The 19,172-nt window shown below is 47.6% G+C and overlaps 1 protein-coding gene across 1 annotated transcript in view; it reads right to left on the bottom strand.

Annotated features, from left to right (window-relative positions):
* DRC11 (dynein regulatory complex subunit 11) overlaps positions 1-19,172 on the bottom strand; it is a 215,090-nt gene that overhangs the window by 151,358 nt on the left and 44,560 nt on the right. The window contains exon 6 of the mRNA XM_088467766.1: positions 18,625-18,696. Coding sequence (XP_088323892.1) covers positions 18,625-18,696 — 72 coding nt within the window. The remainder of the gene's footprint in view (positions 1-18,624; positions 18,697-19,172) is intronic.

Genomic DNA, 19,172 nt, shown 5'->3' with positions numbered 1-19,172 from the left:
TGGTAAATCCTTGCAGAAGCAGGCTTGCGTGCCCTCAGCATGGTGGAAATAACGGAACTAGAAAAGCCCCGGGACCTTAAGACGGCCGTCTCAAGAGCCACGCCGTCAAAGACAGACGACCCAGATCCGGGTAAAGGTAGGGCCCCTGAGACAACAAGTCCTGCCGCTGAGGAGGAAGGTACGGAACGTCGATGGACAGACTCTGTAGGTTGGAGTACCACGGAAGTCTTGGCCACGCTGGGGCCACCAGTACCAGAGTGCCTCCGTCCTGATAGAACTTGCGCAGGACCCAAGGCAGAAGGGATATCGGAGGAAACAGATATGCCAGCTGAAACGTCCATCTGACCTACAGAGCGTCCACCAGACTGGCGCCGTCGTCCCTTGTCCTTGACCTGTACACGGGCAACTTGTGACTGTGACGAGAGGCCATCAAGTCCATCTCCGGCAGTCCCTACTTGTCCATGAGTAGTTGGAATACCTCTGGATGAAGCGACCATTCCCCTGGATGCACGTCGTAACGGCTGAGGAAGTCTGCCTCCCAATTGAGGATTCCGGGAATGAAGACTGCAGAGATCGCTGGAAAGTGGCACTCCGCCCAGGTTAGGATGTGAGACACTTCTGCCATCGCAGCCCGGCTGCGAGTTCCTCCCTGGTGATTGATGTACGCCACCGTGGTGGCGTTGTCTGACTGCACTTGCACCGCCCTTCCGTGAAGAGTGGTGCCGGCCGACTGCAGAGCCCTGTACACGGCTCTTAGTTCCAGAACATTAATGGGGAGAGCCGCTTCCTCCGCTGTCCAACGACCCTGAAGTGACAAGGAGCCTGTCACCGCCCCCCAACCCCGAAGACTGGCATCTGTCGTGAGCCGAACCCAGTCCGGGATCCAAAAGGGGCGAACCTCGAGAAGGTGAGCTGTTTAAAGCCACCAATTCAGGGACTGTCGTACATCCGGAGATAGCACCAGGGTCTGTGACCGGATCCGGTGAGGCAACCGATTCCAGTTTGCTAGAATCAGCCTCTGCAGAGGCCTGGAGTGAAACTGGGCAAATTCCACCATGTCGAATGCCGACACCCTGGAACCCAGCACTCTCATTGCCAAGTGTACCGAAAGACTGGCACAATCCAGGCAACTGCGTATCCGCAACTGTAGGGAAGATACCTTTTCTGGAGTTAGAAAGATCCGCTGCTGATGAGAGTCTAGGAGGGCCCCCAGATGGACCATCTGCTGAGATGGGATCAGGGATGACTTCCTCCAATTTATTAACCACCCGTGCATCTGCAGACAAGCCAACGTCAGTTGGAGATGTTGCAGCAGAACCTCCGGAGAGCTTGCCAGCAATAGGAGGTCGTCCAGATACGCTAACAACCGTACCCCCTGGTTCCGAAGGTGGGCAGCCATAACTGCCATCACCTTGGTGAACACCCTCGGCGCTGTGGAGAGCCCGGAACTGGTAGTGACGGTGCAACAGAGCGAACCGCAGACACCTCTGATGTGACGTTGCTATCGGCACATGGAGGTAAGCGTCCTGGATATCCAGGGAGACCATGTAATCCCCTGGTTCCATAGCCAGAATTATGGAACACAAGGTTTCCATTCTGAACCTGGGAATCCTGAGAAACCTGTTCCAAGACTTTAAATTTAGAACGGGTCGATGGGAGCCATTGGGTTTCTGTACCAGAAACAGCAGAATAGTACCCCATCCCATGCTGAGATTGTGGAACAGGTACAATGACCCCTGCAGTCAGCAAGGAGTCTATAGCTTCCCTGATCAGCATAGCCTTGGCTATGTCCTGAGAAGGACTCGTGCAGAAAAACTAGTGAGGCGGTCTGCGCCGAAAAGACAGGGCGTACCCCTGGGAGACCACTTCTCGCACCCAGGCATCGGTGGTGGTATTGAACCAGCTCTGGGCGAAATGAAGAAGTCGGCCTCCCCTCTGGGATCCCCCAGAGGGAGGCCCGTCCCATCAGGCGGAAGGCTTATCTTCCTGTTTGGAAGAGGGACGCCTGGCACTCTAAGCTTGTTTCTTGGACCTAGCCAGTCTATCCACGATCCTATCCAAGTCTCGACCAAAAAGTAATTCCCCATTAAAAGGTAAGGCCTCCAGGCCCTTGTTTGAATCAGCGTCTGCTCTCCAGGACCTCCGCCATAAGGAGCGGCGGGCATGCACAGCCGCAGCCGACACCCTAGAGGTTAGCAGACTAGCGTCCAAGGAAGCTTCTCCAATATAAGAAGCCGCATCACTCATCTGTCCTAGTAATGCCCTCTGGACTTCCTGAGTATCCTCAGGAAAAGTGTCCCCTAAGGCATTGGCCCAACCCTAATGGCCTTAGCCACCAGGAAATGGCCCTGGACGGGCGAGCAATTGCTCCCGAGAGGGAATAAATAGACTTAAGGCAAGCCTCAACCTTTCTGTCCGTGGGATCCTTTAACGAGGAAACTGACGGTATTGGCAGCGTAGCACTCTTAATAAGGCGTGTGACATGGGAATCCACCGCCGGTGGAGCTACCCACTTCCTACAATGCGCATCCGGGAATGGATAATTGGAAGCCAACCTCTTTTGAGGCACAAATCTCTTACTGGGTGTCTGCCAAGCCACCGCCATATGATCCGTTAATTGATCAGATAGGGGGAATACCGCCGAAGTCACCTTAGTTTTTTTTTTTTTTTTTTTTAAACTATGGAATTTCTACTTAGGATCAGGTGCCTCATCCTCTATTAGGAGAATGGCACGCACCGCCCTAACCAGAGCTCGTACATTAATAGACGACCGAGATTCCAACTCCTGAGCCGAGGTGTACGAATCGGAGTCGTCCTGGACATCACACTCATCTGAGGACCCCTCAGTGTCCGAAATCTGCGCCGCATGCAACTTATGTGCACGCTTAGACGCCCCTGCAGACCTGTCATTGTGCAGCATCGACTGAAAAGTCGAAGATGCAGCTGCCAGACTCTGGACTGAACTGGAGAGCACGTCCACCCATGGTGGAGGAGCTGCCACATTGGTCTGGAAAGGCACCACAGACTGTTGTGTAGCAGGAGTGGCCTGAAAATAGATAGGCAATCCTGAATAAGGGTCCACAGTCTGTGACCCAGAGGAACTCTGCAATAATTGCGGGGTACACTGGTAATGGGAAATGGTAGGCTGGGACAGAGTCCTCGTAGGGACAGCAGACGGAGCCGCAAGGCGGTCCGCCAGAGACACCAGCACCTGTGAAAACATAGCCCATGGTGGCTCCTGTGTCATAGGGGGTCTGGATTGACCAGGAGTCAACTGACACCGCTCATAAAGGCCATCCAGAGATGCCTCTTCCCTATGTGATCCCGCAGAGCAGCGCCTGCAGGAAAACAACACTGGAGTCCCGGAGTGCTCAACTTCACCCTCAGACATAACCAAATATAATGTACAGACAAAATATATATGGCAATAGAGGAAAAAAGAACTGCACTTCCCTGTGTGCTGAACAACAGTCCTGAATATGGCACTGTGTAGCACACAACTGTATGTGACAGACCTCACAAATACTTGATTTATATATGTGAGGTTAGTAGAAAAGCCCCTCCTCCACACCTGTAGGGCTAAGGAAGAAGGAAAGAGATAGATATAAGCTGACAGTAATAAGAGAAAAATACAGACAGCAGCACTAGCAAAAGTCACATACCATGCAGGAAGATATACTCACTGCACCTTTACACTACACTCAACCGCCCAGATTCAGTGTCTGGGAGGGCTATAGTGCTGTGTACGCCGTCCTAACAGGGGAGAGGTACACAGGGGGACCGGTCCGCGTGCTCCCTGAGGGATCTGCGCTGCCATATGTAGAAAAAAATGGCCGCCAGAGACCTCAGAGGAGGAGTGGCCGAGTGAACTGCAGCTCAGGGACGCTAGACATGCAGGCTGAAAAGCGCGCTGAGCTGAGGGGAGGAGCCGCTGAACAGGGAAGGCTTCCTCCCCTGGCTGGCCATTAACCCCAGGGATGCTGGCTTCCCGCTTGCCGGTTATCCCTGGTGGTCTAGTGGTTCCACGGGTTATGGGGGGGGCCCGCCGCCACTGCCAGCAGCCTCCGGTCTGTCCCCAGGACCGGAGGCTAAAGGACTGCATTTAAGGTATTCCGCGCGCCGCTGCTAGCCAGCGACGCGCGGCTTACCTGAATCCCCGGCGACTCCGGCAGCAGTCCTGGGAGGTAGACAGAGTCCGGCTAGTACGGACTCTGTCCTCCCGCCGCGATCCCCAGATCAGTACTGGCGTCGCGGCGCCAGTCGGGGATCAGAGCGGCAGCGTGGGCGTCTGTACAGACAGCCCTTCGCTGCCGTCTGTAGTAAAAAGAGAAACTAAAATAAATAAAATCTATTAGAAAATAAAAAGCTTCTGGGGGCTGCTCCTGCAGCCCCCCTGCGCGGTGACCGAGTCCGGCCGGGCACCAGCTTACACTGAGGTGCCTGTGGCTCGGGGGCGGGGTATAGAGGAGGACCCAAGTGCATCCTGGGAGCTAAAAGCTTAACTGTGTGGTGCCCATGGATCCTGATCCAGCTATATCCCCAAGGTCAACCCTGTGGACCCCCTATGGACCCTGAAGTAGAAATATGATGATATCTCTCCTCGTTTCTACTCCAAAATACACACTGCAATGAGGACGCTCTTCAAATAACGTGGTCGTAGTAAATACTCCTCCTGACAGTCTGATAGAATACTGCTGTTTCTCACTACCATTAATTCATGCAGTCTCATTCCCTCCATTAGTGTGTGGTGCACATATATACACACAAAATATGGGGGGAAGGAGGTGTCTGCACTATTATCATGGGTATAAGAATAGATGCTTTTAGCTCAGGTAACACTGTGGAGGCCTGAGGGACTGTGTGTGATAATAGCCAAAAGCTCAGCTCATTTCATTTCCACAGATCAGAAATCCCCACTGACAAAAATTGTGCTTCATTTATCAATATAATCAGGTTTCAGCAGTGTCGTCTTCCAACTACAGTGTAAACTCTTTCGTGAGCAGGGCCCTCCATACCCTCTTTTCTCATGTCTGTAGTTATTTAGGCCCTGATACAGAGGTGGACCCTAATGCTGCTCGGCTGCGGATATTTCCGGATTTGCAGCTGCGATAATATGCAAATGCTAGTTCCAGCTTTCCCCTTGTGTACTAGCGTGCGACGGACTGTGCAAGCTCTGAGACGCCCGTTTTGAATGCGCCATGGACAGTCGTAAACACTCCACCACTGGCGCTCCATTGAATTGTGACAGCCTATGGGCTGCTCAGCGATTTCTGCTAAAGCTGGGCACACAATAGGTCGATGGGTCGGCCAGAGCCCAAGCATCCTCAAATCCGTCCATCTCATACTTACCAACTTTAAAATGTTCTCCTCCATGACAGTTCTCAGAGAGTAGATGCAGCTAGTTATTTCAAGGGATAGGGCCAGGCGCGCCTTCACATTAGACCCTGCCCCTTGCGGATTACTGCTGCAAAATGCTGCTCCATGAAACAGGGGTGGGGCCAAGATAATCTCGTCCATTTTACTAGGATGTGGGCAGGATGCAGAATGGTGACCTACTCTTCCAGGAATCCGTGGGACTTCCCACGAAATCTTGTTCATGGACAGTAGACAGATATGAGTATATGCATTTAAATGTGCTGTTCACGTATGCGTCACCCCATACTTATGTTGCAGACAGGGCCGTAAAACAAGGGAGGTGTGCCACTGCTCAGGTAAACTTTTATTTAACACACACATTTCAAAATACTCTCATACCCGGGACTCAAACCTATCACCTCTCACATGGCAGTCAGACACCTTACACATGGAGCTATCTGCCCCACAACATCTGATGGCAGCCCTGAACACAGCCACCAATTCCCGACCCAGGCTCTATTAGCACACCTTGGGTACCTTTGCCAGTGAGTTCAGCTGCCGACACAGGGTACATACACGGATGTCCCTGCCGCTGATATTTGCTGCATATACACTACAAGTTGCCCTCTTTCTATACCTTCAGTCGGTGATCTACACTGCCGGCTCCAGGCTTGTGCACGATTGTTCTAATGAACAAATCCTGCTGTAGGTGCAGCTTCACCAGCGCTCTCCTACCTCTAGAGCTGGTGAGTTATACAGCATAATTATTGTGTATCATCACTGCAGCCATTGGACTCACAATGTGGTGGGAGTGTCAGCCACAGCCAATGGCAAGTCAGTAATACAACTGTTCCAATTAAAGCACCACTCTTAAGTATTACATGGGCAAAAAGGCCTTATATTGGTTATAAATAAAAACGCGTCAGTAAATCTAGTTACAAATAGTTATGCCACATCTATAGAGAATTTTAGAAAACTTGGAGCCACAAAAAATGCTCCCATTTTATAGTGCTACAAATAAAACAAAATAATAAAAATACATTGGCCGCCAGCTGTACATGAGCAAGTCGCATTAATATTGTTACTAAAGTGGGCGTACATGATGTACAGCTTGTAGCTTGGCTATACTTTAGGGCTAGGTACACACTAGAGCCTTATCGGCACAATATGTCGTTTTGAGGCAAATTGTAATGACGTAGGGTGTGAATCGCACAGTGTGTACGCTCAATTGAGCACACCTGTACGTCACATACGACTTGTTCTGTTTAGACGACCAGGCGATATGTCGTTCCGATTTGGCCTCTGAAGACGTCACCTCTTGGTTGTTCTACTGTGTACAGGAGCAACGATAGATCGTATACGATCAAATGAGACGTTAAATCGTTCCGTCGCTTGAAGGATTGCAGTGTGTACACTCAATATCGTTTGTTCTGAGATGAAGGGAAATTGGAATGACCATCGCCTCGTTTTGGCATTGTTCTGATGTGTACCCGGCCTAAGGCGTATATTTACTAGTGAGAGTTTTTAGAAGTGGAGATGTTGCCCGTAGTAACCAATCAGAATTTACCTTACCATTTAACTAGCAACTTCTAGAACAGGGGTCTTCAACCTTTAAGGCAGTGTGGGCCACATTAAACAATTCAACAAAGCTGAGGGCCACTAAGCTATACTGCGGTATTTAAACTCTGCCCCCTCCTCACACAATTATGACCCATAACTGCCCCCTCCTGCAATTTTAATTATGTCCCATAACTGTCCCCCTCTGCAGTGCCCCTTATGCAGTGCCCCCAGTAGTGGTCCCCAGTATGCAGTGCCCCCAGTAGTAGTCCCCCCTATGCAGTGCCCCCAGTAGTGCCCCTTATATAATGCCCCCAGTAGTAGTCCCCCCTATGCAGTGCCCCCAGTAGTGCCCCTTATATAATGCCCCCAGTAGTAGTCCCCCTATGCAGTGCCCCTTATATAATGCCCCCAGTAGTAGTTCCCCCTATGCAGTGCCCCCAGTAGTGATGCCCCCTATTCAATGCCCCTTATACAGTGCCCCCAGTAGTGGTCCCCCTTAGGCAGGCCCCCAGTAGTGATGCTCCCTATGCAGTGCCCCTTATACAGTGGACCCTGTAGTGATCCCCCCTTATGCAGGCCCCCAGTAAAGATGTCCCCTGTAGTGCCCCTTATACAGTGCCTCCTGTAGTGGTCCTCCTTATTCAGTGCCCTAAGTAGTGGTCCCCCCTATGCAGTGCCCCTTATATAGTTCCCCCAGTAGTGGTCCCCCCCATGCAGTGCCCTCAGTAGTGGTTCCCCCTATGCAGTGCTCCCAGTAGTGCCCTTTATATTTTGCCCTCAGTAGTAGTCCTCCCCCCTATACAGTGTCCCCAAGTGGGGGTCCCACGATGCAGTGCCTCAGTAATGGAACCCCCCAGTAGTTGTCCCCCCTGATGCAGTGCCCCAAGTAGTATTCCTCCCCATGCAGTGCCCCCAGCAGTAGTCCGTCCATCGGTTCCCCCCCTCCCCCCCCAGCAGTGCAGCAAACAAACACACAAGCAAGGAAGAAAAATAAAAACGCTTACCTGAATCCCCGCTCCCGCCGCCATCCGCTCCTCCGTTCTCCCAGGCCGACCTACTCTGAATTATGGGAGAGACGTCATGATGTCTCTCCCATTACCCACTGCAGAAGCTGGAAGGCGGAGCTTAAGAGTGAGCCCCAGCCTGGCTCTTGCAGTGGGCGCAGCAGCCAATGAGAGTCAGAGAGACTCTCATTGGCTACTGATTAACACACACATTGCTGCTGGGTGGTGGCGATGTGTGTGCAGCGGCAGCAACAGCCAATGAGAGTCTGTCTGACTCTCATTGGCTGGCTGGCAAAACAAACACACTGCTGCTGGCGCCGGCGGCAGTGTGTTTGTTTCTGTCTGTAGTGCAGACTGCACTTACTGCGGTCTGCAATACAGTAATCATCGGCGGACCACGGGGAATGGCTCCACGGGCCACGGTATGAAGAACCCTGTTCTAGAATATAATAGCTAAAATCTGATTGGTTGCTGTGGGCAACATCTCCACTTCTGAAAACTCTCACTTTAGTATATTTACCCGCAAGTCTCTGAGTAAATACAATAAATGGATGGTGAAAACAAAAATAAAATAAATAAAAAAAAAAAAAAAAACACTTTTCTCCTAACAATCAGCTGGTTATTGGAGTGAAGCTCTGCACAGGTCTGAGATTGCTAAGGTGTTCCTGTGCATTAGACAGAGGAAATATCTGTACCATGCAATGCCCAAGACATGCCTCTTATCACTGCGCTGGTTCTGGACTGAATGAAAATGTCTTTTCCGCTGTCCTACATAATGTATCTACTGCATTTTTGGAGCTCAGCTAATGAGACCGATAAACTTTAAACTGTCTGCAATTTACAATATTTCAAGATTAACCTTAAATTGTTTAGAAAACGGTTTAATGCAGGATATGAAACAAGAAGTTACTAGGCCAACAATAAGTGCACCTAGGTGGAGGCAGCCAATCTGTTCCTAGGGTTCCACCCTAGTCCCTATAACGTGTACTTTATAATACGAAGAGGGATTTACTGTATGAACATGACACATTCATATCCGCGCAATATGTAACTGGTTTAATTATGGTGATATTAAAGTCAATCACATGCAATCCATAAACACTCTGCGAGCAATACGCAATGTTTTAGCTCTTGCTACTACAAATCAGCCCTAGGCATAGAAGGATAGAGCTCTGTAAAACCAGATCCAGCAGTAGGAGAGGTATACAGGGAGACTGCCCAGCCTCCAGAGCGAGCAGAGTCTGAGAGCACCTGAAAGTACATGCTGGCTGCTCCTATAGGGGAAGCTGGGAGGAGGAACCCTCAACGCTAAGAACAGTGACTGGCTACCATGTGGATTGGGGGAGGGGCCGCCGGGGAAAGCGAACCTCCCTTAGGCTGTCTGGACCCGCCCGGTAAACTGACATGGCGGCCGCCAAAGAAAATCCCTGGCTTGTCAGGAGCTGTGTCATGTCCCGGCGGTCTAGTGTAGGAGACAGGCTGTTCTGCCCTCCCAACTACAGCGCACCACCGGCCAGTCTCCACCACCGGAGGGCGGACTGCCACGTGGTCTCAGCGTCAGCGGCCATCGAGCCAACCTCTTACCTGCCATCCCCTGTCTCGGTTGCAGTCCAGGGCTCAGAGCCCCTGCCGAAATCACTGGCGAGCACACCTCCGGCTGTTCTGCACTCCCGAAACTAGCGTTGCTGGAGGGGGTAGTTGCAGCAGGTAACCGGTGCGTCTCCAATTAGACGCGAGGCTGCTCTCAGACAACTCAGGCCACCCGCCCCGAGGGAGAGTAAAACTCTCACTTTTTTTTTTTTTATACTTGTCTGCGGGACTGCTCCTGCAGTCCCACTGTCTATGTGGTGAATAACACCAAACAGGAAAAACTGGCTACCTGGGGCTGGAGGCAGGGTATATGAAGGAGGGACCCGGTGCATCCTGGGAGCAGAGAGCACGTTTGTGTTTAACTGTTTGGTGATCGGGATATTATACCCCAACGTATTGGCTGTGGACCCCATGGACCCAGAAGAAGAGTGATTACACTAAACAGATGCCCAGTACTAAGTTTTGTAGGCCTAAAATTTAGTAATGATCGCTTTTGCAACGCGATCAGAGCATGACAGTACTGCCCATGATGGCATTGCAAAATGCGATCATAGCGGCCGGATGTATTATCCTAGACATGCAGGGACACAGGCTCCGAAAGGAACCCGTCCCTGCGATGTCTCCAGAGAGCTGCTGGCCAGTGCAGGGGCTGCTGCGCATGAACATCCGCCATAGCCGGGGAGGGTTCCGGCAGATCCCTCCGCCGGCTAACTATGCGCGGTGTAGCCCATAGATCTTCAGATGGCGTTGGCTGCGGGGGCCAGTATCGGCAGTACATCGCATTCCGGATATTGGTCAATTTGCAAGCATCGCATCCCCCATGGAAACCCATGGGGGATGCCCTGCCAGCGGCAATGGAGGGATCACAGCAGGTATCGGATATATATGGGGGATACTTAATATTTGAGGTAAACCCCCGAAATGATTATACCTCAAATATACTTTGATAAATGGGCCCCCTAGAGTCAGTATAATAAGGTTACTCTATGAGTTTTTCTGGTGGCGCTCAGCAGTGGTACACGGTACCAGCAACTTTCTTTGGTCTAATTTTTGAAACTCGTAAGATATAACTAGTTCCAGAGACAGGAAGAAATAAGTGAAATAATTTCAGAAATTAATAAAATAAGGGTCTGAAGACATCCAGACTGTGGAAACTACTATATCATCTTAAAAAAGTGTGTGTTGTGACTTGCGCTCCAAACCCAAAGGTTCACCAACCCTTTTTTTCACTAAATACACATACAACAAAAGAGGGAAGGTCACCCAGCACTGATCTAAAAGAAATATAATGTAAGTGAACAAACGTAACACATAGAAATAATAGTCCAAAGAGATCCAAAGTGGGTGCTGGATAATAGTCTTTAAAAGATAGACGCTCACCTAGGGACGGTGAGATGCATACACATAAAGGTATCTTTTAATCTTCCTTTTTACATCAAACGACGCTTGAACTTATGAACGACCACTTCACCTCACTTAGTTCATTGCATGGAACCTCCAAGAGAAGATCATAAACAAACGACCTCTCATCGTGTAAAACGGTAATTTAATCCAAACTAACAGGTACCGTATACTTGACATACAAATATAATCAAACAACAAAGTCCCCTTAGGGATATCCTGCGTACCGGAATGGGCCTAAAAGTAGGCACTGTAAAAAGCGTAAGTGGATGGATGTAATACCCGGGTGCATCGCCTCACACGCTAATTCGGTGAAAACCCCTCTCAGGACCAGCCGGACAGCAGTATACCTCCACACACCACCGACGCGTTTCGGAACGAAGTTCCTTCCTCAAGATGTATGGGGGAAGTGGAGACCATAGCTCCTTATATACCTAGACCACAGTAACAGGTGTGATCATTGAACCCACCTGGATACATCTACAGCTACCACGCTACCATAAATTACATTAAAACCATAACTACTCCATAAAAAAACTACACAACATAACACATGAATATAAATATAGATAAAAACAGAAACATATTGTATATCCCCATAAAATAAATCTGTTGCCCATCCGGTATAAACAAAGAAAAGGCTCAGATCTATCCAGCCAGTCTGATAACAATCAATAGGAATCCACCTTCCATATTAGTCCAGTCCCGTCTCCTTAAGTGAAGGAGGATGGATAACTCGGGAACAACATGACCAGCTGTAAGCCACGTGGAACTTCTGGTCCTTCGATCGCGGAAGTGGTCACCGGAGCACAGACCTCAACCTTGGAGCGCAACAGTCAGGTGACCACACAGATGGACGGGCCGCAGCTTCATTCAACATATAAATACATAATAGAGTGCTCGATCATGGGGATTGTAGTTTCTGTTAGAATCTTCAATGTAAATACTGGCACCTTTTTTCTGAGTATCTGCACTTTTTTCATACATAAAAAAGCACAAGAGGCTACTACACTCATATCATTTTTTTTTTAGCACAATCAATTTAAAGAAAGAGAGGATGGATTCACTGGAAGCATATGCATTGACCTAATTTACATTTATGGTTGTTGCATAGAGCTGTTGCATTATATATCACTGGAAGCATATGCATTGACCTAAGTTACATTTATGGTTGATGCACAGAGCTGTTGCATTATATATCACTGGAAGCATATGCATTGACCTAAGTTACATTTATGGTTGATGCACAGATCTGTTGCATTATATATCACTGGAAGCATATGCATTGACCTAAGTTACATTTATGGTTGATGCACAGAGCTGTTGCATTATATATCACTGGAAGCATATGCATTGACCTAAGTTACATTTATGGTTGATGCACAGAGCTGTTGCATTATATATCACTGGAAGCATATGCATTGACCTAAGTTACATTTATGGTTGATGCACAGAGCTGTTGCATTATATATCACTGGAAGCATATGCATTGACCTAAGTTACATTTATGGTTGATGCACAGAGCTGTTGCATTATATTTATCAATGGAAGCATATGCATTGACCTAAGCTACATTTATGGTTGATGCACAGTGCTGTTGCAATATATATCACTGGAAGCATATGCATTGACCTAAGTTACATTTATGGTTGATGCACAGAGCTGTTGCATCATATATCACTGGAAGCATATGCATTGACCTAAGTTACATTTATGGTTGATGCACAGAGCTGTTGCATTATATATCACTGGAAGCATATGCATTGACCTAAGTTACATTTATGGTTGATGCACAGGGCTGTTGCATTATATATCAGTGGAAGCATATGCATGAAAAACTGAAATAGATCTAATATACTGTATAATGCCCTATGAAATCTTGTCCATGTCATGTGCAGTGGGAGCCGGGGCATGACCCCCCTTCCTTAATGAGTCCCAATGCAGAGGGCAGCACGGACAGACCAACTGAAGAGAAGCCTGAGGACCACTGTGCTGGAAGTGGGCTAAGGTAAGTAATACAGCAAGGAGGTGAGGGATGGCAGTGGGGATAGGGGTGGGCAACAGTGGGCAGGAAGGGCAGGGGGCAGACTGAGGTGACCTGGTATATGCCAGGTCCTATTTACCAGTATAACATGGTGAAATAATATGGGTATGTAACCCAGTGTGGTTAAGTCATACTTACCTACTTTTACTGTAAGTGGGATGTGTCGGGGGAATGGTACTTATTCTGGTAAGTATGGATTATGTGTGGCCACTAAAAACTATGCTTAACAGAACACGCTTTGTAACACGTTTGCAATTGTTTCTTATGTACACTTTTGAACCTGATGAGCACATTGAAGATTTATCACCCTTATTATCATTATTATATGATTAGAATGACCTTGCTTGTCTTATTAGAGCAGGGGTGGGGAACCTTTTTTCTGCCGAGGGCCATTTTGATATATATAACATTATTTGCGGGCCTGGTCTAGGCCATGCCCCCTCTGTGTGATGTCACATGGGGGCGGGGCCACAATCGCCGGTGATTACAGCAATGCCCGGAGCATCCTGAGGATGTTCCGGGGAGTTGTAAGGGCAGCGGTGTGACCGTATGAAACATCCTAAGGATGCTCCAGGTAGCAATGCTGTATAGATTCTGGCTGCAGTGTGCCATTCTAGGCACCCTGCTAGCCAAATGAGGCTAGCAGAAAAAAGCTCTGAGGGCCAGACCATATGATACCGAAGGCCCCCGGGCAGGAGGTTCCCCATCCCTGTATTAAGGTGCCCACAGACATAGCGATGTGTTCTCAATCCCATGATGTGTACGATTTCCCCTGAACTCTCACCAGGCAGCTCCCCGGCAGTCGAGTAAAAAATGTCCAATCTGACTTAAGATCTATCGTACATCCAGTGCATCGTGTCCCAGATTGGCAAGTCTGCCCTACAGCATGGCAGACTTGAAGATACGAGGTACGACGAGCGGGGACGCGCATCGCTATAGTGATCATGAGTGGAAATTCACGATTTGGCCATATTTTACACGATTTGTCCTCAGGATTCGTCGAAATCGGCCAAATCGGGTAAAAAAAATCGCTATGTGTGTGGGCAGCTTAACAGTGTCATTGTTTCAAAATCTTGATGTTTCATGCAGAACATCAATTTTGTTAAATGTACTCTGAAACCAAAAACTCTCAGCATAATATGCAAACATACAGAGAGCCCTCACGTATAAGAACAGGGGCATTGTAGAGTTTACAGCACACTGAGAACTTTGGAAAAAGTTCTGCGAGTAAGGTCACCTGATATTACTGTGTATTGCAGGATATTGCTATTTTTTTTTTTTTGTATATTTTCTGACACTCCATAAATTGTTGATAGAATAGTGTTACTAGTCTGCCATATGCAATGGTAATCATTTTTCCCCTGGCAAATAAATGGTAAAGAGGGCCCAGCAGTGCAAACTCTGCATGTTATCTTTAAAGCGTGCTGTATTTTTTTTGATATGTGGCTTTGGCTCTGCAGTGAGTGGAGTGTGGGTCATTAAACAAAACATTACCCTGTAAATCAAACTGTTCTGCCCCCCACGCAAACACAGGCATAAATATTTATGCAAAGTGTCCACAGCAGCTAATTTGTCAGGCAGATTGCGCAGATATAAATAGCAGCACTGAGAATGGTTGCACGACTGCAAAGACGCTCCCTGCGTGTGCGCAAAGCCATTATACACAATAGTGCTGGGACTCTGTCACTTTATACTGGAGAGACTATGCATCACGCTATATTAATGCCACACAGTCAGTGCTTTTCTATTACATCCGGAGATGCTGCATTAAGTGCAAGACATTACTTTTCAGCATATGCTCATCATTTTTTTCTTTTCGGTTTATGACACACATACCAGACAGTGAAAAATGATATTGAAAGACTAGGAGATACAGACAATCTATTATTAAAGACTGTATGTGCCAAAAACAGCTCATTACCGCTGCCCCCGCTGCCTAACAGAACTGCGCCTATGACCTAATTTAACTCTGCTTCACTCCACCTCCTAATACACAGTATAACCTCTTATTAAGGTATCTGTTACTATGTAGTTCTAGTTTCTGTTCCAAATGTTTTTTCTTTTTTTTCTATAATTCCATAAATCATATATTTTTGCAATTTCATATATTGCGCTGGTCTTTTATTGCAGAAATAATTTGTCTGCCCTAAGGCCAGTGGCCATCTGCCATGAAGAGGGAGGAGCCATCATCCGCAGACACGATAAGTGCTAAATAAATAACTCTCCCTTCACGCTGTGCTTTTGGGAATAGACATTGAATGGTTATAACAATAGATATTTAAGGATTTTACTTTTAACACAGATTCAAGTAAATGTTTTAGTTTTTGTAGTACTGTATTTGTTATTATATAGGCACTTGCAGAATTTGGTTGGCCTGTCCACTACAGGTGAGTTCTTCTATTCACTTTCTATCTAACTTTGTTTTCAAGAATGTTTTAGTCTTTTTGCACCATTCATAATCTATCGAAGGGGAAGGGGAAACCAGTATTTCCAGGCCTCAGTCACCTCCAGAGCCTGTAATGGCTGCTTCACCTGTGGTTCTGCCATTGTGTCTCAGTCATATCACCAGTTCTTAGTGAAGGTATAGGCTCTTAGTGAATGGATAGGCTCTTAGTGAATGGACAGGCTCTTAGTGACGGGACAGGCTCTTAGTGAAGGGACAGGCTCTTAGTGAATGGGTAGGCTCTTAGTGAAGGGATAGGCTCTTAGTGAATGCACAGGCTCTTAATGAATGGACAGGCTCTTAGTGAAGGGATAGGCTCTTAGTGAAGGGATAGGCTCTTAGTGGAATGATAGGGTCTTAGTGGATGGATAGGCTCTTAATGAATGGGTAGGCTCTTAGTGAAGGCATAGGCTCTTAGTGAATGGACATGCTCTTAGTGAATGGACAGGCTCTCCGTGAAGGGATAGGCTCTTAGTGAAGGCATAGGCACTTAGTGAAGGCATAGGCTCTTAGTGAAAGGATAGGCTCTTAGTGGATGGATAGGCTCTTAGTGAATGGGTAGGCTCTTAGTGAAGGCATAGGATCTTAGTGAAGGGATAGGCTCTTAGTGAAGGGATAGGCTCGTAGTGAATGGATAGGCTCGTAGTGAAGGGATAGGCTCGTAGTGAATGGATAGGTTGTATTATGATATTAATTGGTTCAGCCACAGCAGGCCGCATTTAGAGATAAAAGTGTTTCGAACAAGAAGGTACAATTGCACTACCTTAGAAGCGGGCAAATTTAAAATGTGTGGACACATTTACAGATCAGAGGGGTCACCTAAACTCGCTCAACTCTAAATTGCATGGTTAGAATATGGCTCTTGCATATTTGGGCCTGACTTTGAGTCGGACGTAAGGTGGCTGTATCTGTGGGAAGCCGTAGGAGCCGTCTTGCTACCCTATGCTAATGCCAGGATCTGTATGTCTAATGTGAGTATACGTAGAGCTAATGAGAGGATCTGTAGGGCTAATGCGAGGATCTGCAGGGCTAATGCGAAGATCCGTATGGCTAATGCAAGGATCCTTAGGGCTACTGTGAGGACCCTTAGGGCTACTGTGAGGACCCATAGGGCTAATGGGAGGATCCGTAGGGCTAATGGGAGGATCCGTAGGGCTAATACGAGGCTAATGCGAGGATTTGCACGGCTAATGCGAGGATCCTTAGGGCTACGGCGAGGAGCCATAGTGCTAATGGGAGGATCTGTAGGGCTAATGCAAGATTCCGTAGGGCTAATACGAGGCTAATGCGAGGATCTGTAGGGCTAATGTGAGTATACGTAGAGCTAATGTTAGGATCTGCAGGGCTAATGCGAGGATCCGCAGGGCTAATGCGAGGATCCATATGGCTAATGCGAGGATCCTTATGACCACTGGGAGGATCCGTAGGGCTAATGGGAGGATCCGCAGTGCTTATGCGAGGATCCATATGGCTAATGCGAGGATCCTTAGGGCTACTGTGAGGATCCATAGGGCTAATGGGAGGATCCGTAGGGCTAATGCAAGATTCCGTAGGGCTAATACGAGGCTAATGCGAGGATCCGAAGGGCTAATGGGAGGACCCCCCATAGGGCTAATGCAAGATTCCGTAGGGCTAATACAAGGATCCGTAGGGCTAATGTGAGGATCCTTAGGGCTACTGCGCGGACCCATAGGGCTAATGGGAGGATCCGTAGGGCTAATGGGAGGATACGTAGGGCTAATGGGAGGATCTGTACGGCTAATGCGAGGATCCTTAAGGCTACTGTGAGGACCCATATGTCTAATGGGAGGATCCGTAGGGCTAATGCAAGATACCGTAGGGCTAATACGAGGCTAATGCGAGGATCCATAGGGCTAATGGGAGGACTCATAGGGCTAATGCAAGATTCCATAGGGCTAATACGAGAATCCGTAGGGCTAATGCGAGTATTCATAGGGCTAATGGGAGGATCTGTAGGGCTAATGCGAGGATCCTTAGGGCTACGGTGAGGAGCCATAGTGCTAATGGGAGGATCCGTAGGGCTAATGCGAGATTCCGTAGGACTAATGCGAGGATCCTTAGGGCCCATACATCAGCAATCAATTGGGGCAATTCCCCCATTTTGCAGATGGTTTTGTAAAACAATCTGCAATGTACAGGGTTCACAGATTGCCAATTCTGACCAAAAAGTGATTGGAATCGGTAAATCAGGTTATGCAACATGTTGGATTTCACCAACCAATTGGGGCTGTAGATTGATTGCTAGTGTATGGAACCAATCAGCCGATTTGCTGACCGTTACTAGTAAAACGATGATTTGCTGAACAGAACTGCATGATTGTCAGTTCTGTTATTTGCTGAAAATGATCTGCAAATCTCTGAAAGCCAGCTGTCATGTATGGGTGCAGATTGGTGGACTGGAGAACGGTGAAATCAGGGGGAGAAAAACGCAGAATCGTTGAATTGTTTTTTTCCTGATAGCTGATGTATGGGCCCAATTAGGCTTAGAAACATTAGAGATCTAATTTGTTCTCTATGTTGCTTGTTAGAGAGGAGATCATAAAATTCCCTCTGGAAAAATAACACTGTTTGAGTTTTCAATTGTACCAAATCACATATGAGAAAGTCACTTTATGGGCTCAATCACACAGGCACTTACCACTTCCATAACCTCTGTTCCACAGCGCTGTGCGCACATAAATGTCAGGTATTTGTACAGTTTAGCTGTACATAAAATTGTCCACCTGTGCACTAAATGCTGGTGACCTGTATCATGCTGACGGCTATAATGTATGGTAAGAACATTGCGTACATTATGCTTTAGCTACAACAAACATGATAGTTCATAACAATATAATTTTTTTTATAAATATAATAGATTCAAAGGAGTATATTTAAGTGAGAGTTTTTACAAGTGGAGATGTTTGCCCGTACCAACCAATCAGATTCTAGCTATTATCTTCTACGAGGTACAAGTTAAATGCTAAGCAGAATCTAATTGGTTGCTATTGGTAACATCTCCACTTCTAAAAACTCTCACTTTAGTAAATATACCCCAAAATATATTTTTTCCCATTAAACGCTCACTGTGGTGTTTGCTGGGGGCATAGATGCTTTTCCTTAGCCAGGTTAAAACAAAAGAGAAAGCGGACGGCCATGAGGTTTCAGTGTTGTGCTCTAAACATCCCAACGTTGCCCTAGAGAAGCCTGTCCTCTGTACAACCTACCATGCCCAGGAAGATCATTTCCTCCTCCCTCTGCTGCTTGGTTCTCTTCCTCTGAATGTATCCTCGCCAGACCTGTGGTGTGAACGGAAAATCAGTGAGGATATGGTAGCAATGGAAACCGCTTCCTGGACTGCCAAGCAATCGGGGAAGTAGGAAAGCACAGAGGAAGGGAGTGTGGAGGGGAACGGGCAGTAAAGTAGCAGGACTTTGGCTTCAGGCTTGTGAGCTTGTCACATAACTTATGCACAGGAGTCGGGAAAATTCCTTGTGTGAGCCATGTTACTGCTATGGGAAAAAAGGAAGTAAAATATATCTATCAATTTTTTATTACATCCTCGTTTTGCTCATGGAAACAGTTTTATTTTATTAGTAATGGACTTTTATGTTTGCTGTTTGATAAGGTTTTGTGTAGGTTCTCCCTCGTACCCCGTAGAGATGTGCAGGAAAACTTGTGTTGTCGGGGTACCGTGACTGGGCAATACTTGCGATGCTCGGTGGCTATTGCTTCCCCCCTCCCCATAATATTGAACATAAAGCCATATTGCATA

Source organism: Taudactylus pleione, unplaced genomic scaffold (assembly GCF_031769625.1).
Source record: "Taudactylus pleione unplaced genomic scaffold, aTauple2 ptg000074l, whole genome shotgun sequence".
Classification (NCBI taxonomy): Eukaryota; Metazoa; Chordata; class Amphibia; order Anura; family Myobatrachidae; genus Taudactylus; species Taudactylus pleione.
Note: the sequence above shows the minus strand (reverse complement) of the source record. Positions and strands in the feature narration are given on the sequence as shown.